Source organism: Battus philenor, unplaced genomic scaffold, assembly GCF_028537555.1.
Source record: "Battus philenor isolate CCGP_79_NKW_IND1 unplaced genomic scaffold, ilBatPhil1.0.hap1 SCAF_19, whole genome shotgun sequence".
Classification (NCBI taxonomy): domain Eukaryota; kingdom Metazoa; phylum Arthropoda; class Insecta; order Lepidoptera; family Papilionidae; genus Battus; species Battus philenor.
In genome coordinates this window covers 3741290-3763187 of record NW_027181681.1, presented here as the reverse complement: position 1 = coordinate 3763187, position 21898 = coordinate 3741290, and the positions used below count along the sequence as shown (strand labels likewise).

General features: G+C 34.8%; 2 protein-coding genes across 2 annotated transcripts in view; one reads left to right on the top strand and one right to left on the bottom strand.

Annotated features, from left to right (window-relative positions):
- Positions 1-3200, top strand: part of Rme-8 (receptor mediated endocytosis 8) — a 41601-nt gene extending 38401 nt beyond the window's left edge. Inside the window, exon 38 of the mRNA XM_068763954.1 lies at positions 224-3200. Within this exon, the coding sequence (XP_068620055.1) occupies positions 224-294 (71 nt within the window). The 3' untranslated portion in view covers positions 295-3200. The remainder of the gene's footprint in view (positions 1-223) is intronic.
- A 1684-nt stretch (positions 3201-4884) lies between these two features.
- Positions 4885-21480, bottom strand: LOC137921639 (tyrosine-protein kinase receptor torso-like). Its single transcript, XM_068764438.1, has 13 exons — positions 21411-21480; positions 17116-17261; positions 16155-16407; positions 14070-14146; positions 12791-12929; positions 11576-11733; positions 9087-9218; positions 8663-8852; positions 8091-8256; positions 7218-7646; positions 6507-6644; positions 5829-6011; positions 4885-4990 (listed from the first exon to the last, which is right to left on the bottom strand). Exons 1-13 carry the CDS (start codon positions 21478-21480, stop codon positions 4897-4899), a joined length of 2175 nt encoding a protein of 724 aa, XP_068620539.1. The 3' UTR covers positions 4885-4896.
- Positions 21481-21898: the final 418 nt, after the last annotated feature.

Below are 21898 nucleotides of genomic sequence, written 5' to 3'. Positions count from 1 at the left end.
ACACATGCAGGGCTTCCACGGCGAGACATAGAGTCTTGTTCAAGAATTTCTAATAGGACTAGATGGAACTGGCCTATATCCAGCGTCTTCTGGCGAACTTGACGGTGTCCTATCTACCTTGCGGATGAACATCCCACACTACGCTTCAACACTACCGGTCTGTGGTCTCCAATCCAGTACTTAAGGTCCTAATCATGATATCAAAAACGACATTTTTTTACAGCACCGCATGCCGCGGGTTATCTGACGGCCCCGCCGTCAAGTATCCCAGCGCAACCGCCGCCCATCGACTGACCGTACGCGGCGTTGCGTCTCGCCAATTGAACTGCCTTCAACACAAACAAAAATAAATACACCATTTATTGTAGCAAAAGTGATGTCCACGTCACATTGCAGTGGATCCAGGTGTGATGAACATTTTTTGTACATTCCTTATTAAAACTTTGTATTACTTCACAAATGTACTGCAGTTTTGAATGGTACATGCATACGTCAGTTTTATAATTAAAAATATTATGTCTGCATAGCATCACGCCTTTCACATGAACATGATTACATTATTGAGTAGGGCAAAATTCTATCCAGAACATATAAACACAGACGTGAACAACCGCTTGTTTTTTTTAAAATAAAAATTCTGTTATTGGCAATATCACATATTTTATTAGGTTTATAACGATGATTATCATATTTTAAAAGAATCCCGCTAGTAATTCATCATTTAAATCGTGTATCATTCAATTTTTTATACATTTAAAATGTACAGCTCAAACTCATTGAATTGCTGAAATGTTGATTATGTGAATTATATACTTGAGTTATTCTTAAAAGCAAGTATTAATTAATGTTATGAATACTCATATCATAGTAACATTTAAGTAATATAATAGTAAAGAAGATGTTTGGTTGATTTATTTAAAAAAAAAATCACTTAATGTAGATAAACAAGAATATTATTTATATAAGTATATTATTGTAAAGATAGATATGTATTATATGTAACTATATATTGGTCTTATATACAGAGATTGGATATTCAGATGTTCATTTACCTAATTTGGTATAGATAAATATGGTGTCAACTTTATAAGTTACTAAAGTTTCGATAAATTAACAAAAGACGGACGGACAGACGACCTTTTTAAGATTGTTGGATGGCGTTGGATACAGACCGATTCAAATCAGTCATATTGGAAATCCATATGGAAAGTGTCTAGTGGACGTCTGAATATTTGACCTTTGCTCATAATTATAATGATACTGTATTATATTATTACAGTTATTAATATCAAAAACAATAGTTTGAATACATACATAGTATATTATAATTTAAATATTTTCAAAAATTACTTTATAAATAGAACAATTTTCTTTGTACGTGTATATATTTTAATAGGTAATTTATGTATTACTTACGATATCAGATTCAACTTCATAGTAAACAAATATTCACTGCCTATTGCACTTTGAAAGTGCAACAAAAGGTACTTATATAATAATTGAAAATAACGATATGTTGTTGGATAGCAAAAAAAAAATCTTATTTGTGTAAAATATGAGTGCTCTCACTATAAAAAGAGTGTCTGATTAGTGTCATTACTAAATTAGCTTAATATTTTTGTTAAGAAAAACAATTTATGATGTCGATTGTCCAACAGATAAAAGTATTTATTTCTTGTTATGTTTACACACAAAACATAGTTTAGATGTGAAATAGATCTCCCTAATTATTATAACAACATAAGTTACACTTAACAGCTTGCATTTTTGTATTCGATTTATAAAAACACATGCCGACTTTTTTATGTATTCTAGAAACATTTTATTAATATTAGTTAAAGGTTTCTTTGAATTGAGTAATTTTAAGCGTATAGCATATGACGAGAGATCGAATTATTAGATGCTTTTCTGCTTAAAATTGATTTTTGCTAAAAAATTATGGATACGGTTTCATAAGCTAATAATACTACCCACAAGCAGGTATAGTTAGTAGTCTTATTCTCGGCTATTAGCAATCGTTTTTCAAAAGTGCATTTCATGCACTTTTATGTAAATAGGCATAACTAACACCCATAGCAACACATATAGATATATAATTCTAATGTTCGCTCGGTAGCCACCAAGTTTTCGTGGATCATTAATAAATAAGTTCTCGTGGGAAAACTTTATGTCATATGTTTGTTAATACACAACAATAAGCTATTAACTTCGGGATGTCTGTATTAATTAATGCTGAAATTGTTAATTATAATTCTTGCCAATGCTACATGTCTTGAATCATAGTTTTTACTTTATAAAATACATTGCAACGAAAGCGTATGATAGGCTATTCGTAAGTAATTATTCGTTTAGATATATACACTACTTTACCGGTGTGATAATTGTCGTTTACTATTTTTGTCGAACTAATCAAATGTAATATTTTTATTGAAAGTCTTAAGCATGAATTAAGTTTGAACTGTTCCAATAAATGTTTCATAGATTTTTCTAGAGTCACATTTTATTTGTATCGATTTGATATGATACGAGAAGGTTAAATGGATGTCTTATTATTAAAACTGTCCCAGTGTTGCCAACATAAGTTTCATATTTATTATTAATGATTTTCTTCAAAGAATTTGTCTGTGTTACCAACATTATTAGTTCTAAAATAGCACGAGAGAGAGAAAGAGAGAAATTAAAAGGGTAAAGAGATCTCTTTTAAACAAGAATTTTTTTAAACAAAATCTACTCTGTTTCTTTTCACTACATGGTGTATAAAAAACCTGTATCCTTTTTATGTGTTTGTAATTCGTTGAGGCGTGTACACACAACTATATAATAAGCGTATTAGTGTGATATTATAATAACAAAATTCAATGTTTCCTTACCAATAAGATATAGTTAAAAATATAGTATGAAATGTAAATGTGAAAGTAACTTTGCTCAGTTGGGACGTCCTATATACAGATAAACGTGTGCAACTTGTGTCGTAGATTTTATTCGTAGAATGCGGTGAAAAATAACACACTTGAGCGCATTGTTTATAGAACTGTATGTGAATTATGGAGGGTAGTACTGAAACTGGGCGGCGCGTTACTGAACCAGTTACGAATATTTAATATTTTTATATTTAGCGCTAAGATGTATCATTGTATAATATATAAAATTAATATATGATTTCATTTCGGTTTTAATTTGTAATAAATGTATTAATAATATTATTTTGTTTTTTTTTTATCCATGTCCGATTTAAAATAATTTTCAGAGTGAAGAAGCTACTAACAGGCCATGTAAGTTTTGCTATTGTTGTAACACTTTACATATGTTAAGGCTACAAGAAATATAGATTTTGTTGTCAAAAACCGGTGTAAAAGCTTTCAAGAGTCGTAAATATCTGCCGTTAATAAATTTTTGTAAAGGAATGCGAGAAGTCTATAACTTCTGACAGTAAAAAGTCTGCAAGGATATATTAAATAATTATTAATTTTTGTACGTAGTAAACCATATTTGTAATCGCTCTTTCTTATTATATTTTCATTGTTTTTTTTTATATTTCTGAAACTATTGCTATTTGTATGATTCATTGACACTAAATAACATATATATCACCTCTTCATAGCTTTTACACCCGTAACAGATTACGCTCTATATGTTGACAGATTGAAAAGACTAACGACTTTTATTTAAAATGGAAAAAGACTACATGTATAATCACATTTTTGGCATATGTTCAGATCCTAATTGACGCTTCCACATGGGTCGCGAAATACGCTATTTTCGGACGCGAGATTAGTGCAACTAAATGAATTACACCTCTTTTGTCACCCTTACAACGTGTTATCGCTATGTTATTCATATTATGACAGATGTTGGCAATTTGGTAAAAAAGATGGAGACCGAGCATTATGGGAGAAAACGACATGCGTTTGGAGAGGCATGTGTTTGCGAACGCATTGCGCGTGTGAGGAGTGCAAAGGAAGAGCCACGTGAGAGAGTTGTACTGTGTTCGATTGGGTAAGACTGTCACAGGCCTCACGTGGTAAGATTCTTACACGATGACGGTTGATTAGTATTTACCCTTGGCCCGGGTAAGTTGCGTAAACCATTCGTAGATTGGTTGTTATCATATAAAAGAAATAGTTTAAATACTATGTTAAGAAGATAATGGTCGTGGTGGGTCTGCGGGGGCGAGTGTGGAGGACCCTTCCGGATCAGTGCCAATAGCCTAGGACGACGGGTCTACCTGTTTTACATGGAAACCGTGCCCGGGTTTCTGGGGCTCCTGGGCAGGTCTGGTTGTCCTAAGGTACATGCTAATATGCTTGGGAAACACCTGTATTACATGAGAGCCGTGCCCGTGGTTCTGAAATTCCTAGGTGGATCGGTGTTACTCTGTAGTGATGTGAATTGATAGACATCAGCGGCTGAAACGTATCTGGCAGCGGGCGTGCCCGTCTTGTGGGGGCTGTGCGTTTCAGTGCCGGTTTGGTTACATATGTTGGGTATCGATTTCTCGATACGTCAATGTGGTTTGTCTTTGTCGCCAAATTGTTTTTCGTTTTGAACCTAAAGTTGATTTGTAAAGCAGATTGTAGCTTACACTATGTATGACGGTTGAGCCGGTTGTATGTAGTGTAGTGTACAGTAGAATATGTAAGACGGCAATAACATCTATTAATCCAGCAGGTCAATCCGCAGGTCACTTCTATAAATTTTTAGGTTACATCAATCAATTCCCATGTTAAATGTATGTATGTTTGTTTGTTCGAAGGGAATACGTGGAGGTCAGTTATAACGACGTGTTAAAGGATAGAGCTAAATTATATGTGTAGGTTTGAAAAAAAAAACTGACATTGGTTGATGTGTGAATTTATTATGTACAAATTGTATAATACAGTTCAGTTGCAGTACGCGTCACGCGGGCTGTGTGGCCGGCGGGGACGAGTAGTGGTTGCTCAGAGCGTTGGGCCTCTCGTAGCTTTCTCCGCGTTCCCATAAGTTTTTGCCACTGAAAATGAAACATGTTTTATATTACAATACATTTTATAAACAATGACTACTTATACTAGTGTTCTCCGCATTTTAAGCAGTAATTTAATAATATAATATATAGTAACTCGCGATGATAAATCAAATATATAGTATTTGAACTGAAAAAGTGATTTATTTAGGTTAAATGTACTTCGATAGAATTAAGAAAACAAAAAAATAAAAGGAAAACATTGATACTTAGATTAAAATTAGGAATAAAGTCGAACTTCTTTAATTTGTCTTCTTTAAGTTGTTCCTTTCTCTAAGCTTCATAAACCTAATAACTGCTTTTATAACATACTCCATAGAAATACCTAAGTAATCATGAAACAGCAAATTAAAAAAAGAGAATATAAATTGTACTATTGTGATAAAAGATTTATTAAGTGATAAGAATGCTTGAAAATGAATTTCTCTGAAAATAGTTAACTTTGTTGGGAAATAATACAGCAGGATTAGGGGATTTCCCGGACTAAGTTTGTTGTGAGCTCTTCTCAAATCAGGTGGCTTTGGTAAAATTCGAGGCTTTTAAGTTGAATTCGTTACAGAGAAGCCTAATTTTATACTAACTTATATTAAATTGAGTTCTTCTCTTAAAAAAGTATTTAAAGTTGAAAATAAAGTGACAAAACGAAACAAGCGATATCGTATTTTCGGCATGTGATGCTAGTCATGAAATTACTATACTCATGACACGTATTGCTACGAACTTGATAGTGACGACTGCAAAAGCTTATTGGTGTGCGAAATTGTGTACGTCAAAATTTTAGACTACGTTATATCTAAGTGAAGTGAATAAATAAATGTATATATACCTGGGAAGTGCGTCGGGTAGGGCGGGTAGTGTAGGTAGTGAAGGCTGGTCGGCGGGTAGGTCGAGCGTGAGGTAGCGGTCAGCGCAGGCAGCCGTGAGCAATTCGTCGAGGCGCATGCGCAGCTGTGTGAACGTCGGTCGCTCGCACGGACGTGCGCGCCAACACAACATCATCACTTCATAGCTGACAAAATATACAGGCCGATTGATTATAGGTTTTAAAGCTTATTTCTTATCACTGTATAAAGTGATCACTCTGGAATTTGTCACATTTATTTGTTTTCTCTATTGGAATGCAACAGGTTAACTGTTAACAATTATCTTTTAAGATCAATTCTCAATGATTTATAAAATCTGTCATTTAGAATTATGACTATTATATATCAATTGACTTTAACCCTTAAATGCATGACTTTTATTTATACTTTTAAAAAAAATATTTATCTTGTAGATAAATACACTAAAATGCAGGGCAAAAAAATTAAAATGTATATAATATTTTTTAAACTTAGGTTTTAAAAAACCTTATGTTGCATATATACTCGTACAACACTATGCATTTACTCTCTCATTTTACGTTTAAGTGGTATGTTGCAGTTTTACATCATTATGCATGTAAGGGTTAAGGAAATATATGAGTTAAATGAAATTTACGAGTGTTATGACTTTTATGACATACAGTTGCGGCGTGCAGTTGTTGGGACAAGGCATGCGGTAGCCGGCGCGAAGCAGGCGCGGCAGTCGGGAAGCCGCCACTGCCGGGTATGGCGCTCCGCCCACTGTCACCACCTCCCACATCACCACGCCAAATGACCACCTGCACACATTATATAACCTACTTATCTGTCTATTAATACAAATATACGTTTTGCATCAGATAGCTTATCCACGCCTAAAACTCTTAAGTTAGCAAAGTTCGAAAGCTCCCGGGGTAGCATTGGCTCGGGCCGCTACATACTACAATTTCACTGGATGGGAAGAAAGCCCTGTTTACATCAACTAGTTGAAGTGATACTTTCAAAAACTACTGACGCGTTTCCTTAATTTACTGTAATATAATTTATAAGTTCGTTAGGGGGCAGTTCACGCTAGCAGCAGCAAATACAAAGAAAATTGAGGGGCTTTATGAAGAATGATCTATTAACATAAACAACTGTTTTTTAAAAGCAGAATCAAAATTATTAGTCACTATTTCCTTAAATCGAAAAGACTATAGTTCCCCTGCAATAGCAGTATAATATTCATACGAGTATGGGAATATTTACACAAATATGGGAATATCCGTACAGATATGGGAATATCCATTCCAATATGGGAATATCCATACAATTGAGTTAAACTTTATGCACAACAGATATTTAATATACTAAAGAAAAAAAATATTACTCACACATCACTCTGAGTTGTGAATATCCTATGTGTTAAAGACTCCAGGGCCATCCATTTGACGGGCATCTTTCCGTTGCCCTTCTGTCTGTACTGATTCTCCTGGTAGACGTCCCTTGATAGGCCGAAGTCGGCAATTTTCAGAGTCTTGTCCCCAGTCATGAGAATGTTTCGCGCTGCAAGATCTCTATGCACCACTCTACTGGATGCCAGGAATTCCATGCCCATGGCGATTTGACGGCAGTACGAGAGTAAATCTGGGAACGTGAGCTCGTCGCATACTTCCTGAATGTCGTAAAGTTTATTTACAACAGCCCTGTGTCCCGTATCATTGTCTATGTCTTTGTGCGAATTTAACCGATATTCACTGTCCAATTTATTGTTACTGCAGTATTTCGCGTTGCGTTTGGACAACATGACATCCCAGCAACTTCTGAAATATAATACTTGTGTATTATACTAGCTATCCTGACAGATTAGTAATACTAGAACTTATTGACCTGCTGCATTCCTATAGAAAATGTAAATTAATATAACATATTTGAGAGTGATAATTTTATTTATTGATTAAATGTTAATTGTTCCGATCCAGATGTTAAGCGACGATATAAATTAGAAACGCGTGAATTGTTAAACGCTTAAAATACAATAGTCATTTTAATTTCTAAAGTTTCCGAGGTTACTGCACAATTTTCTAATATTTTTCTCATAAGCACCTACAAAATGTTTGAAGAGTTCTAAAAAAATATAAATGAAATCTGTACAGTTAGTCGCAAGTAGAGTTATTATTTTCTAAACACTAAGAAAATAGTAAAATTACATCGAAGAAATTTATAAGTAACGGTAGCTACAGATCATGCTAATTAATGGAAGTTACCGAAGAAAGGTGAGCAGGTCGCCAAGGCTGCAGTACTCGACGACAATGAGTGGGCGGCGGCCACTGCAGCAGCCCAGCAGGCTGACCACATGTGGGTGCGCGCCCACACTTTTCATCAACTCCATCTCCGTGCGGAACGAGCGCACCTCCTCCGCCGACGGGAAATCTGACCTCACAAGGTGGACAGATGACTTTGACAAGATAGTCGGAAAATGTAATGGCAAGCAGTAGATGGTATACGGCTGAGATGACGATGACGCTTTTAATTTCATATAAATCTATTCGTAGAACTCCAAAAGTTATATTTACCAAATATTATATAAATAACAATTATAGTTTTATAATTGCATTTTCATTATATAGAACCCCGTATTTGCGTGCTGTGTATATTAGCCACTTCTTGATTTTAAAGTAATGTTTTCTAAAGATCAAGCAATGCCCTTATATGCGACTATCAGACGTTAAACGATATCGCGTCGTCTGGAATAACAGCGTTTATATATATATATATATATATATATATATATATATATATATATATATATATTCGTTGTATATATCAATAGATTTACCTTTAAGCATTTTGACGGCTACTTCGCGTCCAGGCGCGAGAGTAGCGCGACGAACGAGTCCAAAGGCGCCCTCCCCGACCACCTCGTGCAGTAAGAGCCGAGACCCCTCCACCTCCCACCGGTCCTCCACAGAGAACTCCTTCTTCAAAGCCACCAATACGCCGTCCTTGCAAGGTTTTTCTTGCAATCCCTGATTTCAAGAAAAGAAAATGCGATTTTATTTAATAAACATCACCATCGTCATCATTATATCAGCCGGCAGTCACATACTGGGAGGCTTCACCTCCTCCAAAGATCGTCACAATAATAGATTTTGCGCTGCCCACCTCCAGCGACTTCACGAAACCTTAACTATGTTGTCGGGTCACTTAGTGGAGAGGGGACGTACGGACAACCCGGTCCTCCACATAGCATCCAAACCCACCCTCGCCGAGGACTCGGAGTTGATCGTCATCTCGTCCAACAAGTGGACGGATTCAAGTCTAACCCCGAGGCAAACGGCTTCACCGGTGAAGAGAAAGAGGAAGAGATTGCAGCGGGTTCCGGCTTCCTTCGACTGTATCACATGTGAACGCGTCTATTATATCAAAAATGTTTGAAAACAAAGTTGTTGAGCATTGTCGAAAAAGTCCTTACCTGTAGGTAGTCAAATTTGAGTTTTTCACTTCGTTTCTGCTTACAGTGGACGATCATAGAGGTCATGACGATGAACAGTATTGCGCAGACACAGACTGCCCCCACCAGCAGTCCGACAGATAGAGATTCCGCTTCCAGAGCTGAACAGAACACTCAGTATTTAATATAGTATTGTATTTTCTTGTTAACACTGGGATAATATATTCATTCATTTATGTAGCCGATAGGTGCTCACTGCAAAGAACAGGTTCTTGCAAAGATTGTCACAATGACTGATTGATCTTGATTCTATCGTTGGTTCACCTAGTGGCCTACCCAGGCCGAGTCTTTTATCAAGAGGTCAGCACTCGAGAACCTTTCGTGTCACTGCCACTTCAGAGGAACAATTCTTCGATCTACGTCACTGAATTTGTTTCCTCTGCGGATCTCATTTTCGATTTGATATCGCAGCGAAGTTAACACTCTTAACTTTAAGACAACTTATGTAGTGAAGTTATGTAGGCAGTGCTACAGATTTTCTAGCTTTGTCATTTTATAGTAAAAAAAAATAATTATTTCCCTTAGTCACGCTGTAACTTCAGAACGACTTTTCCAATTTAATTATTTTAATACATTGTAAGGTTCGTATGAACAAGAAGTTTATGGAAGACAAAAATTTGGTTCTTATGGTATGGATTACGTATTTAAAATGTCAGAAAATAAAATAAAATACAATGGCTACTGAAACATTGCGAGTTTGACAGTTCACCTTGAACTTCGCGTTTTTAAAAACTTTTTTTAGTGTCCTAATACTTTGTTGAAGCTTGAAAACATAATTCATAAACTGTAATGACTATAGAATCTTTGCGAACTTGACAGTTGACTTTGAACTCCGCTGGTTTGAAAATTCATGAGCAAAATAAATATACTATCGTTTAACACCTGCTTCGGTCAATAATCAAATCATTAAATTAATTTATTTCAAATTTAACCAATAAATAAAGTGATCACTCTGAAGTGTATTATTTTAACAACAATATTTCGGGACAGCTACTTTTATTATATAAATAATAAAATTAACATTAAACTTTATGGTATTTATGTCATAGAGCATGAAAAGTTTCAGAAATGAGTTTTATTAGTCTATTACGTGGTAAGAATCCCTGGCGGTGGGAATATGCTCTGCCGCTCACCGTGGCCGCTATCAGCGTCACGTTGAACAACCCTTCTTCTGATATCTCTTCGAATACCACCTCGGTGGCATCCTGCAATGTAAATAACCAATCTAAATCATCATCATTATAATTTCAGCCGTAGGATGTCCATTGCTTCTCCAATCTTCACCAGGACCGGTTGAAAGCAGCCGGAAACCAGTGTTTTCTGACGACTTTAAAACGGTCTTTTTTCCTTGAGGGGGTACGTCCTTCGCTGCGCTTTCCGCTTCGAGGTCTCTAACATTTCTTTATGACCCCAGCGGCCATTCGTTCTGTGCCCAATGTGGTGAAATATTCGACAATTCGAGAATTACATAGTAGGGTAACGTTTAAGTAGAATGTAGTTATCAATCATAAAAATAATTACAATAACTTTTAGCTTAAACGGTATTAAACATTAGAAAATTAAAAAAGCTGTTATCAACAGAAATAAACAAAAACGTTATGAATTAATAAAAAAAACCCAAACTGATGTTACTTAAGACTGCCAGTAAGGCTTTGTAAATTTACCATTTACGACTTACATAGACAATAAAACAATTAAATAATATGAGACCTATAAGTCTTTATAAAATATTCATTATTCCGAAATTTAGTCCAGAGACTCTAGCATATGTTTTGTATTGTATTATATAGTCTCGAAGATGTTAATGTTGTTAGCCCCAAGGATTTTACAGCTTCGTCTGACATGAGTTCACGGAGCGGAAGGGTCCGTCATGAAACCGAACTCATGTCAGACACTCTGACGGAGGTGAAAACGGTGAAGGCAAGGCTTACCTGATCTTGTCAGTGTTGATGTTAGCGTAGTGAGTGTAGAGTGCGGATTAGTATGTAGCATGGACCACTTTGCAATCTAAGGAAGGATACTGGTCCTACCTCGGATCGCTCACGCTGTTCGCGAAGACGTAGCCGGGCGGCCAACGCCGTTTACGTTTCGGTCCGTGAAGAGAGTAGGGTGTGGTGTTTTGTTTTGGTGTTTCTAACACGTTTTTTCGTACGGTGAGCGGTCGTCAATGGAGTGCTCATGCATATGTTTTGAAAGACATGAATATTAAAACTATTGATGCTAATAATATCAAGTTACCCCAGGAAGAAGAACATTGTATACGTCGTCCGCATAAAGCGTTGTGTTGTAGCTGAGAGGAGTGACGTGGGGACGGTTCCAACAGACGCGCACGTTCCAACCTGACCCGCTGCTCGATTCCGAAATCTCCATAGACACGTTGCTGAATTTCTCAGGAACTAGACAACCCATAAGTACGAGGAACGGTTAGAAAAGATAAAAAAAAAATATAAATGTAGCATGTGCTTCTTTGGACGCATCATAAGCGAAGTCTTGGGTGCCTTTCGTCCAGTCATTCTATGGAGCGACCTTCTATTAGATCTATGAGTTGCAATTTTAGCCTGAACGAATAAATAATAAGAGCCGAGAATCCCAAAAGAGTCCTCGAGCTCTATTTCTCTTAAAATGTCCAAGGTAAGCGCTTTAGCGATAGACTATCTTTTGCATACACTCTACAAACTACAATGACAACCTAATAGGTAGATCTAACGAATAGACAATGTTCACTCAAGACTGAGTATAATTTCAAGATGGTGGCGTGTAGCTAGTTTAATACATTCAAATCGATGGCATTTTGAAAACACAATAAAAAGTTTAAAGTTTAAAATTTTCTTGCCCTTTTTATTTATGTTTCTATAATTCTTTTTCCAAAATATTTCAATGTAAATTTAAATTATAAATTTACTTATCGACATATCAAAAGGATTAAACAAGTGGATTTTAAAATTTCTTCAATAGAGTCTTTAGATAAAAAAATTATCCCTGTCTTGTTATTGTACAGTATCGTTTTTATGCTAATATATATATAAGTTTTGATATGTCGGCCTGTACGAAATACCAAATTTTAATTATTAAATTATTCATAGATACATTGTGGTTTTTAATTAATTAATATTTTTGAAAAAGTTTATAATCTTTTTTACGTTGCTTTAAAAAGATCCACATGTGATCTTATAAAGAAAAAGGAACAAGGCGACTCCAATGCTATAGAAAATTTCATAAGCCGTCTCGTAAAAAACCGTGTAAATTTAGGTTTTTTTTTATAAAACACAGTATGGCGGCCCTAATCCGGTGAAACTAAAGTGTATAGTGGGTCTGGGCAAGGCTCTTACGGAGCTCTGCAGATTCGCTACCTTTAAATAGGTTTACGTTAAGCACCTTGAATTTACAAATGCCAATTAGGTAGCAATGTAAGCCATATAAAAAAAATGACCATTGTTTAAGACACATACGTACGTGGTTCACAACCGTCGATCTCGTAGCACTCGGGCGTGCGGTACGTGAAGTTCGTCATACCGTACTTCCCGTAGAGCCGGAAGGTGCAGCTGTCTCCCAACGGCAGTTCTTCCACTACTACAGACCTGTTCTCGTACGGCTGAAAAATGCCTCGTTAATAATATATGTACATACTTTGTTAATTTTAGACGTAATAATTAACTATGTACAATAGTTATTGGTACATGAATAACATTATGCAATAATCAGAATAATAAAACTGAAATTAACTACACTGGTAGTCGCATATTCTTGGATCAAAGTTTCACGGATCAAATTTATTAACATGCATGCAATAATCATCATCATACAACCCATAGAACGTCTACTGCTGAACATAGGCGTCCAGCGTCTTCCAACGACCTCAACTAGGTCCTCTGTCAACCAAGGGTCTATGGTCTCCACGCCAGAATCTTAAGGCCCCAGCTTCCATGTGTTCTGTGCGTTATGTGTTGCGTAATGTATGCAATTATTTATTGATGGATATCATACGTGCTTCAGATATTTAGTCCGTGTATACGCCCGAGATAAAACCTTTCACAATAATGTCAAATTCAAACAAAATGTGCATCTATTAGGCATCAAACCCGCAAACTATCATTGAGAATCGCACTCCTTAACCGCAAAGCAACCACAGATCTGTATCAGTTTTTTTTTTTTAATTTTTATCGCCAATAAATTTGTAGTTTTTATAAACATGCTATGCTTAACAATGCCAGAGCGTTAGTCTACAAAAAACATAAATCGATTGTAAATAAAAACATTGTGTCGTTAAATCACCGCTAGGAACTCTGTTGTAAAAACTACAATAATGGAATTAAATATCGACAGACTATGGACTTTTGAAGAAACTGTACATTTTCGTCTGCGAAAAAAAACTGACATATTTTTTATTAAGAATGGCAATAACCTACACTTGAACTGTTTATTAATTTAAATATCTTTGTAACATAAGCAAACTACTTACAATGTTTATATAACACCACAAACATGTAACTATTTATGACAATAAATTAAAATATTAATTTAACAGCAATGTTTTAAATTAATAAATGTATCGACATAGGTTCCCACACTGGATAAGCCTGAAGATCCGGAATTTTCTTTTTTGGTTTGGATCACCTCTACCTCATATCGTAATCCTCGTTGCTTATAGCGGAGAAGAGAGTCCACGGGACACCTCCTTGTATTTTAAGATATTACGACTTATACTAGTAAAATTAATAGTGTTAAAATATACCTCTATAGTTTTGTCAAAGTAATCTCCTAGAATTTTCTTGTCGCAATAGTTCAGCACGTGGAAACAGTAATCCGATTCTGAAATAATTAATGAGAATGTTTTGAAATTTATTGAGTAAATACATTTTACTGTAATGTTTTAAAAATTGTTATAGGTATGACGTAATTTAAGATTTATTTTTTACCTATGAAAAATCGTCTGAAATTAACAAAGAAGATTAAACGTAGGTGAAACATATGTATATATGTCAGAGAAATAACTTGAGTAATCTGATATAATTTTAAAATACCAATGACAGCTTAGCTCTCATCTCAAAATTTCGCTGATTTTATCAAATTTTCAAAACATCTTATTTTCGGAAAGCTTTCTTATATTCGACTAACAGCGTAATAATTTATTCAAAGATTCAACAATATATGTATATGTGATGCCGGTGTTTCGTTGTATATATTCCCAAGAAGACTTACAGGTACATAACTGTTTACTCTCAAACATATTTGTTAACAATAAAACAATTTTACAACTGTCATATAAAGATTCTGTCTTGTTTTTCATGAGTATTTAGTAAGGCTAATTTAGATCAGTTTGGCCAAACTGGACTTACACCGAGATACTAGGACCCCGTACAGAGCGATAATTGAGGACGTAATTAATAAGAACGATGATGAAAATAGTACAGGTAAGAAATTAAAGGAGTTGGAGGAAAAGACAATACTACATACTATTGTGAAATAAATAAACAGATTATAAACAAAGTTTAAAGTTTACATAACTTTAATAAGCAAAAATTGTTTAATTGTGATAAAATGTGTACATTAAATATGATAAATATGATATCAATAAGATTGTAATGTAAATAGGGGAGAGCGAGATTAATTCAAAGCAATAGCTTGACGATTTGGAATGGTATCTGCTGCCTACGTATGTCGAATGTGTGAGTTGCAATTCATAATCTAGTGGTTCCTTACAGTTCACAATTGGACAGTTTAATTATAAATATATTTCTTATGTTTTCATTATTTCCACACAGACATAAGTTGATGGAGCATGTTAAAACTCACAACTACATCAGAAAAGAAACATTTACGTAATGTGTTGTATAAACGTTTTTTTATTCCATCTGAAAATGGAAATTAAAGTCCCCGAGAAGGCGATCGAATAAATTCTTATTCTAAAACTGCGAAGATTAATTTTATAGCGACAATTTTCGACGTTTACGGTAAATACGTTCACAAATAAAAACTTCCATATTTTTACAATTTTATAATTTTGTCTTACTGTTTAAATGAAGTTAAAAATGTATAAAAAATAGGCACTATTTATAACTTAATAAAAAGTCAAAAATTGTATGATGTACTTCATACAATAATGTTTCATTTAAGTTAGGGTAGATAAAATGACAGAAGTAAAGTTTTTATTTTGCCACTCTCATAAAAGGAAATTAAAAGTCTACCAGCCTCCCCTCTTCTAGAGATTTCCAATAGGCCTGGAAGGTAGCGGCCTGTATCCTTGTCGGTCCGTAATTTCCAAATCTTATTCAGAACCTTAAAACCTGTTCTGCACTTTCGAATTCGCTAGACTATGTTAGTTACTTTGCTTCGTCTACGAATCTCATCTCTGATTCGATCTCGTAAAAAACTTTTTGGACGACTGTGAACTTGCCAACGAGGCAACATGTTTCAGCGCCGTATTACATGCTCATCAGTACTATAACGTAACGTGAACACTGGTAGTCTAGCGGTAGGGGACTGATACTTGCGTACGCAGGTCGTGGCTTCGATTCCCTAGATAAATTATAAATAATGCATAAATAAAAAAAAACTTTGTGCATTAATTATATGGAATAGCCTCTGCTCACAAACAAGGTTCCAGAGGATGAGCAGCAGCGTTCTCTGCGTACCATAATACCACACTGCAACCGCCAACGTACCTGCAAAGCGTGCAATGTGCTATGGGAATGCCTTGCAGAAGGCAACTATAGGCTGAAACGACAACTATAGTAATAAGATGTACATATTCAAGTGCCCCAGAGCTATTAATGACAGTGTTAATTAGGTAATCAATGTAAAAAAAGCAAATTATTACCATCGGTTGCATTCCAAGTGAACTCTGCCTGTATTTCTTGAGAACCGTTTACGTAATTATAAGTTAATATCTCTTTTTTGATGTCGTATTTCTTCTGTTGGGGACTCTCCCACTCTCTGACTTCTGGACCTTGCAGCCATAGCGACGGCGTGCCGTCCTCATTGAGCGAAGTCGTCCAAAATGTGTAGTTACTTTTTGTCTCCTTGAATATCCTGGATATGACGTCACTCTCCTCCATCACAGTGTATGGCATCTGAATCGATACATTATTAAAGTATTAAATAATCTGTATTGTTAAATAGAATTAACTAACTTGCGGTGATTATTTTTCCAATTTGATATATGAATGTATCAATATAGATACATAGATACACCTATGGAGTGACTCATAATATCTTTGGATCTATAAGTGGTGAAATTTACGTTAAAGATTTTAAATTTAGCAGAGATATTTCTGTTTTTCTTTCGCTAAGTATACTGATATTTCAAAATATAGCTCGTAAAGATATAAAACACAGCCTGAATTTCTTTTTGGCATTTCAACAACCAAAATTACAATTTATGAAATTAAGTCCGCATAAGACAGTGCTAACAAAGGGAGGATAGCTAATGATTGTATAAATTGAAGATGAATATGAAATGAAAGATATCAAACCAGGAGATCCGCAGAAGGACCTAAGTCAACGACGTAAAAAATTCTTGTCTGAAATGGCAGTAGGCGCACCAATCGCTTGTGCAACTCGCGGCTGTTAAGACCGTTGATAAGCCCAACATTAGCTAGTCCGACCACATGGTCAAGGTCGCGAGAATTGGCTGGAAGCGGGCAACACAAGACCGAAGATCCTGAATATCTTTGGCCTTTGCCTTGTTGTGGGCGTTTATCAGCTGTCACAAAGATGATGATCATATCAAACAGTAGATCGTCGCTGGATATCAAAATAATATTTTTGAATAAACTCACGTCATACACGTCGGGGCTTTGTTCGTGAGGTATAAGAACCACCAGTTGTTTCGCATTAGACGGCGTCGTCATAAACGTAACTGTTTTAGCGGTCTCACATTTTACTGATAGCTCCGGTGGCCGAATAGAAAAGTTGCGATGGGGACCTTGAAAATCAACCAAAGATTTATATAGATAAACATTTATTTCATACCGCACTACACTCACAATTACAAACACAAAATGATAACAAAAAGTGACTAAAACTTGACAATGTTGAGACTAAAAATAAAAATATGTCTGCAAGTGTAATTGATACCTGTTTTATCATATTCTGATAAAGAATAGACATCTAGCTAAAATTTCACAAAAAAAAAAAAAACAGTAAACTGTTATTCTGAATGGTTTATGGTGATGATTCTTTGCGTTCACCTAATGTTCGATGTTTTTTACCACAAATGACTTCTCTGCCAACCACAAGAAACAGTAAAAGTACAAGCATCTCTCAGAAATATTAAACACAACAGCAAAAAACTTTTTTTTTATTAAAATCCTTTTAATACACCAACGTGGGGATATGTCTCAAAGATAGCGTCCTGGCTTTATGCGGGTAGACTTATATGATTTGTTTTTTAGTTTTGGAATATTACAGTTTTATCACATTTTTCCTCTTTATTAGTGTTGTGTATATATATTGTGCAATTGTTCCGGTTAAATAAATTACATTTGAAATAACAATTGGGCAAAAAATGTAGCAACTATTTCTTAAACACATTAATATTATATTAATATTCATTATTTTTTCTTAACCAAAATAGATTATACGATATAGAGTGCAGTGTAGAAATTGATGATTATATTTTAAAATAAAATACATTATTTTTAGGTTATGCCATCGTCAACCATGACAGTTATTAGACAAATCACATATATTGTGCGATTGTGAGGGGTCGAACTCATAATTTGGTATTTCATATCACAGTCTTTAATTACTAGAATTGAAGACTTCGAGCCTATTAGCTTAGTAGCCTAGTAGCTTGGATCATCATGTCATAAATATAAACAAAAATATTTATCAACCGGATTTAACTATATAAAATGGGATGCTATTAATCATACCTCGATTGCTGGGTAATTAAAGTAGAAATACGCAGTGGCATACCGTCGGTAATATTTGCATATTGTTTTGTAACAGTTCGTCGCGTTGCATAATATTATATGCGCATGTTTTTTGCATTTTGTTTTTTTTTATTTGTATCAAGTGCGAGAAAGACATGTGATCCATCCGATACAATTATTTATAGCCAATTTCAAAATCTTGTTGATCGTGGTTATTTCTATTGGTTGTTTGTCTTGTGGTATATTACACACTTGTATGAAGTATAGTTATGCTTATACACTTAATATAAAACAAAAAATAAATAAAAAACACTTACTCAAAAACTTATTTTGGCAGATGACGGCTGAATTCTATAAAAAAATAAAAAAACAAGATTAGTTTTAGATTAGTACATACTGATAACAATCTTAAAATATCATAACAAGTACTGTATGTGTCTTAGTGAAAGCTTCTGCTGGTTTTAGTGAAAGGTAGTCTACACGGTGACCATACATGACAGCAGAAATGCCGTCAACTAGTTCAATCATTCATTTATATTATGCCAGTATGGCTAATTTTAATAGAAACTAGAATCAGAATTGAATTGCTCCACTGTAATGGCATCTTTTAAGAGCCCACAATAAACTCTAACGATATTTTTGTGATCACTTGCACAGTACTACGTCGCGGCTTTCTCGCCAACTTAATATTGAATTTTCTTAAACGCAAAAACAAAACGCGACGTCCCTAGAGGCCCTGACGTTACTCTTTCACGCGCGCTTCTTGGAGACACACGTCTCGATATTGATCTGTTCGATTTTCTTGTGGATCCAAGCAGCTTACGCGACGTACGACATTGGGATTCTCAGAGTACCTGTATAGGTTTATGCTCAAATGGAGTCCCTCGTGCATCTGTGACCCAGCGGTGGACGATACCGTGGTATTACGTACACACAATTACTTGCTGTCCCATGCTTAGAGTGGCTTGCGAAGGGGAAATGGGTAGAAGCATTGCTTGCAGCAGCATCACATTTTGGAAGAGGAGGAGAGTCGCCATACTTTCTTGCGGTTTTGTTGCGGGGAGGTGGATGTCGTAATTAGGCGAAACAATGTAATGTGGGTGAATGCTGTATGTTGTGAATAATGTACGCTGAATGATAGGAAATATGAAGGATGGGAGAGGTAAGGTGAAAGTAGAAGGGTGTATATCCTTTTCTTTAAATAGTATTTAAAAAAAACCTGACATTATACAAATTAATATCAAGATTATATATATATTTAGATTAGCAGAGCAAATTGTTATCAAACATTATTATTACTTAAAAAGTCCTCCACAATATAATCGATTAATTTTAAGTGTCTGTTTTTTATACTTTTTAATTTCATCTAGTCTATAGGCTGGACATAGGCATCTTCATAGATGTACAACAAGACCGGTTGAAAACGGCCTACATCTCTTCTTCCATCATCATCTTTCGAGGATCTTAACGAGGTCGTTTTTCCACCTTTTCTTTTTAATTTTCCTATGTGATAGTTCAGAGACATTACATGAGGCTGTATTGTTAACCTATTTATTATAAGTATACTGGGGCGCTATATACACGGTAATTGGTTATCGTTGAAAAAAAGTCCTTTGTTGTTTTTATTATTAAAATGCGACACATCAATATCTTCTGGTGCTATAAAACCAGCAGGGACAGATGGTAAACAATATTTAATTTTAATATGTAGTAATACGAATTTGGAAAAATTTTCTTAATATATTATCATTACGATAATTGATATTTTTAAAACCATTAATTATTGGAGAGGTGGACCATATATTGATAGCAAATGTGATATATATTCATTCCTCTTTACAGCTTTGACACTTATAACCAATCACCCAGTATAAATATCGTAATTAATATATGCAATTATGTCGCAAACAAATATTGATTGGTTAAATGTTTCAAAATATAAAATAATCCAGAGGGGACGAACGTGCGGTTCGCGAGTTACATGCGGCTCTTTGAAAAATTATTTATGATTATCTATAAATGCGTTTTAAGCATTAATTAACCAGCGTCTAAAAGAATTATTGAGAAGTGTTGTCACCAAATTATAACGAATTTTATATCAAACGTAAAGTAAAAAAAAGTAAATGAATGTGTTAAATTTAAACTATTAAATTTTAATACACAGTATTCTGTACACTTAATTATATATCGTCAATAAATATATTTTTGTTCGATCTTAAATACATTTAGATGCAGCTCGAAAAAAATATAAATTAAAAAAAGTCTGGAAAAAAAAACCGTTAAGGAGTTTGGCCACCCCTGATATAATATTATTATTCATTTGTATAATATTAATAAATAGTAATAGCGTAGTGATTAGCACCGCTATAAATGGTAATGTAATGTGTTATATAATGTTACTCGTATAATTACCTAATTATCACTGCTTTGTTTAATTAGTCATAAATAAATGTTTTATCGACTGTATTTACTTATTTAACTGTTATCAATTGCTTCCTTTGCTGTCCTTCCTGCCGTCCTTCGCTGCGCCTGTTGCTACTTATAGACTTAATCAAAGTTATGAAGAAGTGTTTACGACGTTGAATGCGTCGCATTTTCATAGCGAGGAATTGAGTCATTGATGAGATGGCTTGCGTTCTCCGTTGTTTGTCAACATCGACGCAGGAATAACCGTCATTTTATCCTCCCTGGACTTAGCACGTTTCGTGTTTTTAGCTTACGACTGGTATATACAGTTTAATACTTAAACAACTTAGAAATCTGTTACCTTATGACGTACACGTCAGGAAGATGAACGCAAATTTTTTGGAAATTTTAACGACATTAACAACAATTTATATAGCTATTACACAGTTCGAAGGCACAGATATTACACAATTATTGTTTATTTACATGACATTATGTATCGCGTGGAAAATAATTTTAATAAATATAAGAAAAATTGCAATGTATATAAATTACAATTAAAAATAAAGATAGGCATGTTTATCAGCATATTTACCATAGTAAAGTACAATGTAATGAAAATGAATTATGATGTAATAAATTTAAAAAGTGAGTATGGTGAGCAGTGGTAGCTCAGCGGTAGAGGACTGTGTACTGAGATCGTAGATTATGGGTTTGATTATCGGATTGCAATCATTTCATCACCTCAAATCACATCAATCACATTTTGTGCATTAATGATATAGAATTACCGCTGCTCACAAGTTTCCAGCGGATGGGCAGCAGCGTCTTCTTCATACCATAACCATCTTTACACCACATTGTGATTGCAAGCCTGCCTACCAAGCGTGGCGATTATGGTATATGAATGTCCATGTCCCCCATGAATTAAGAAAGTATGAAATTGTATCCTAGGGGGTGCAATAAAGAATATTAAATAAAAAAAATCATGATACGAGTATCTTTGTGGAAGGCGTCTAACGGCTCAAAAGAGACAAAAAAGAAAAGGGAAATTAAAGAGAATATTGTAAAAATACTTTTAAAAAGTGTAAAGAATTTTTAAATGAAAATAAAGCTTGGCAACTGCAGTATTAGGGATAGTTGTGAAAGTGGTCATAAATACCCGTCCGAGTTTTTAATGGACTCTTCTAAGGTTAGGCAAGTTGAAAAATGCCATTATAAGGTCATTTGGATTCGTTTTTATTTTTTACCGAAATTTTTCTTGTGACGTAGGTACACC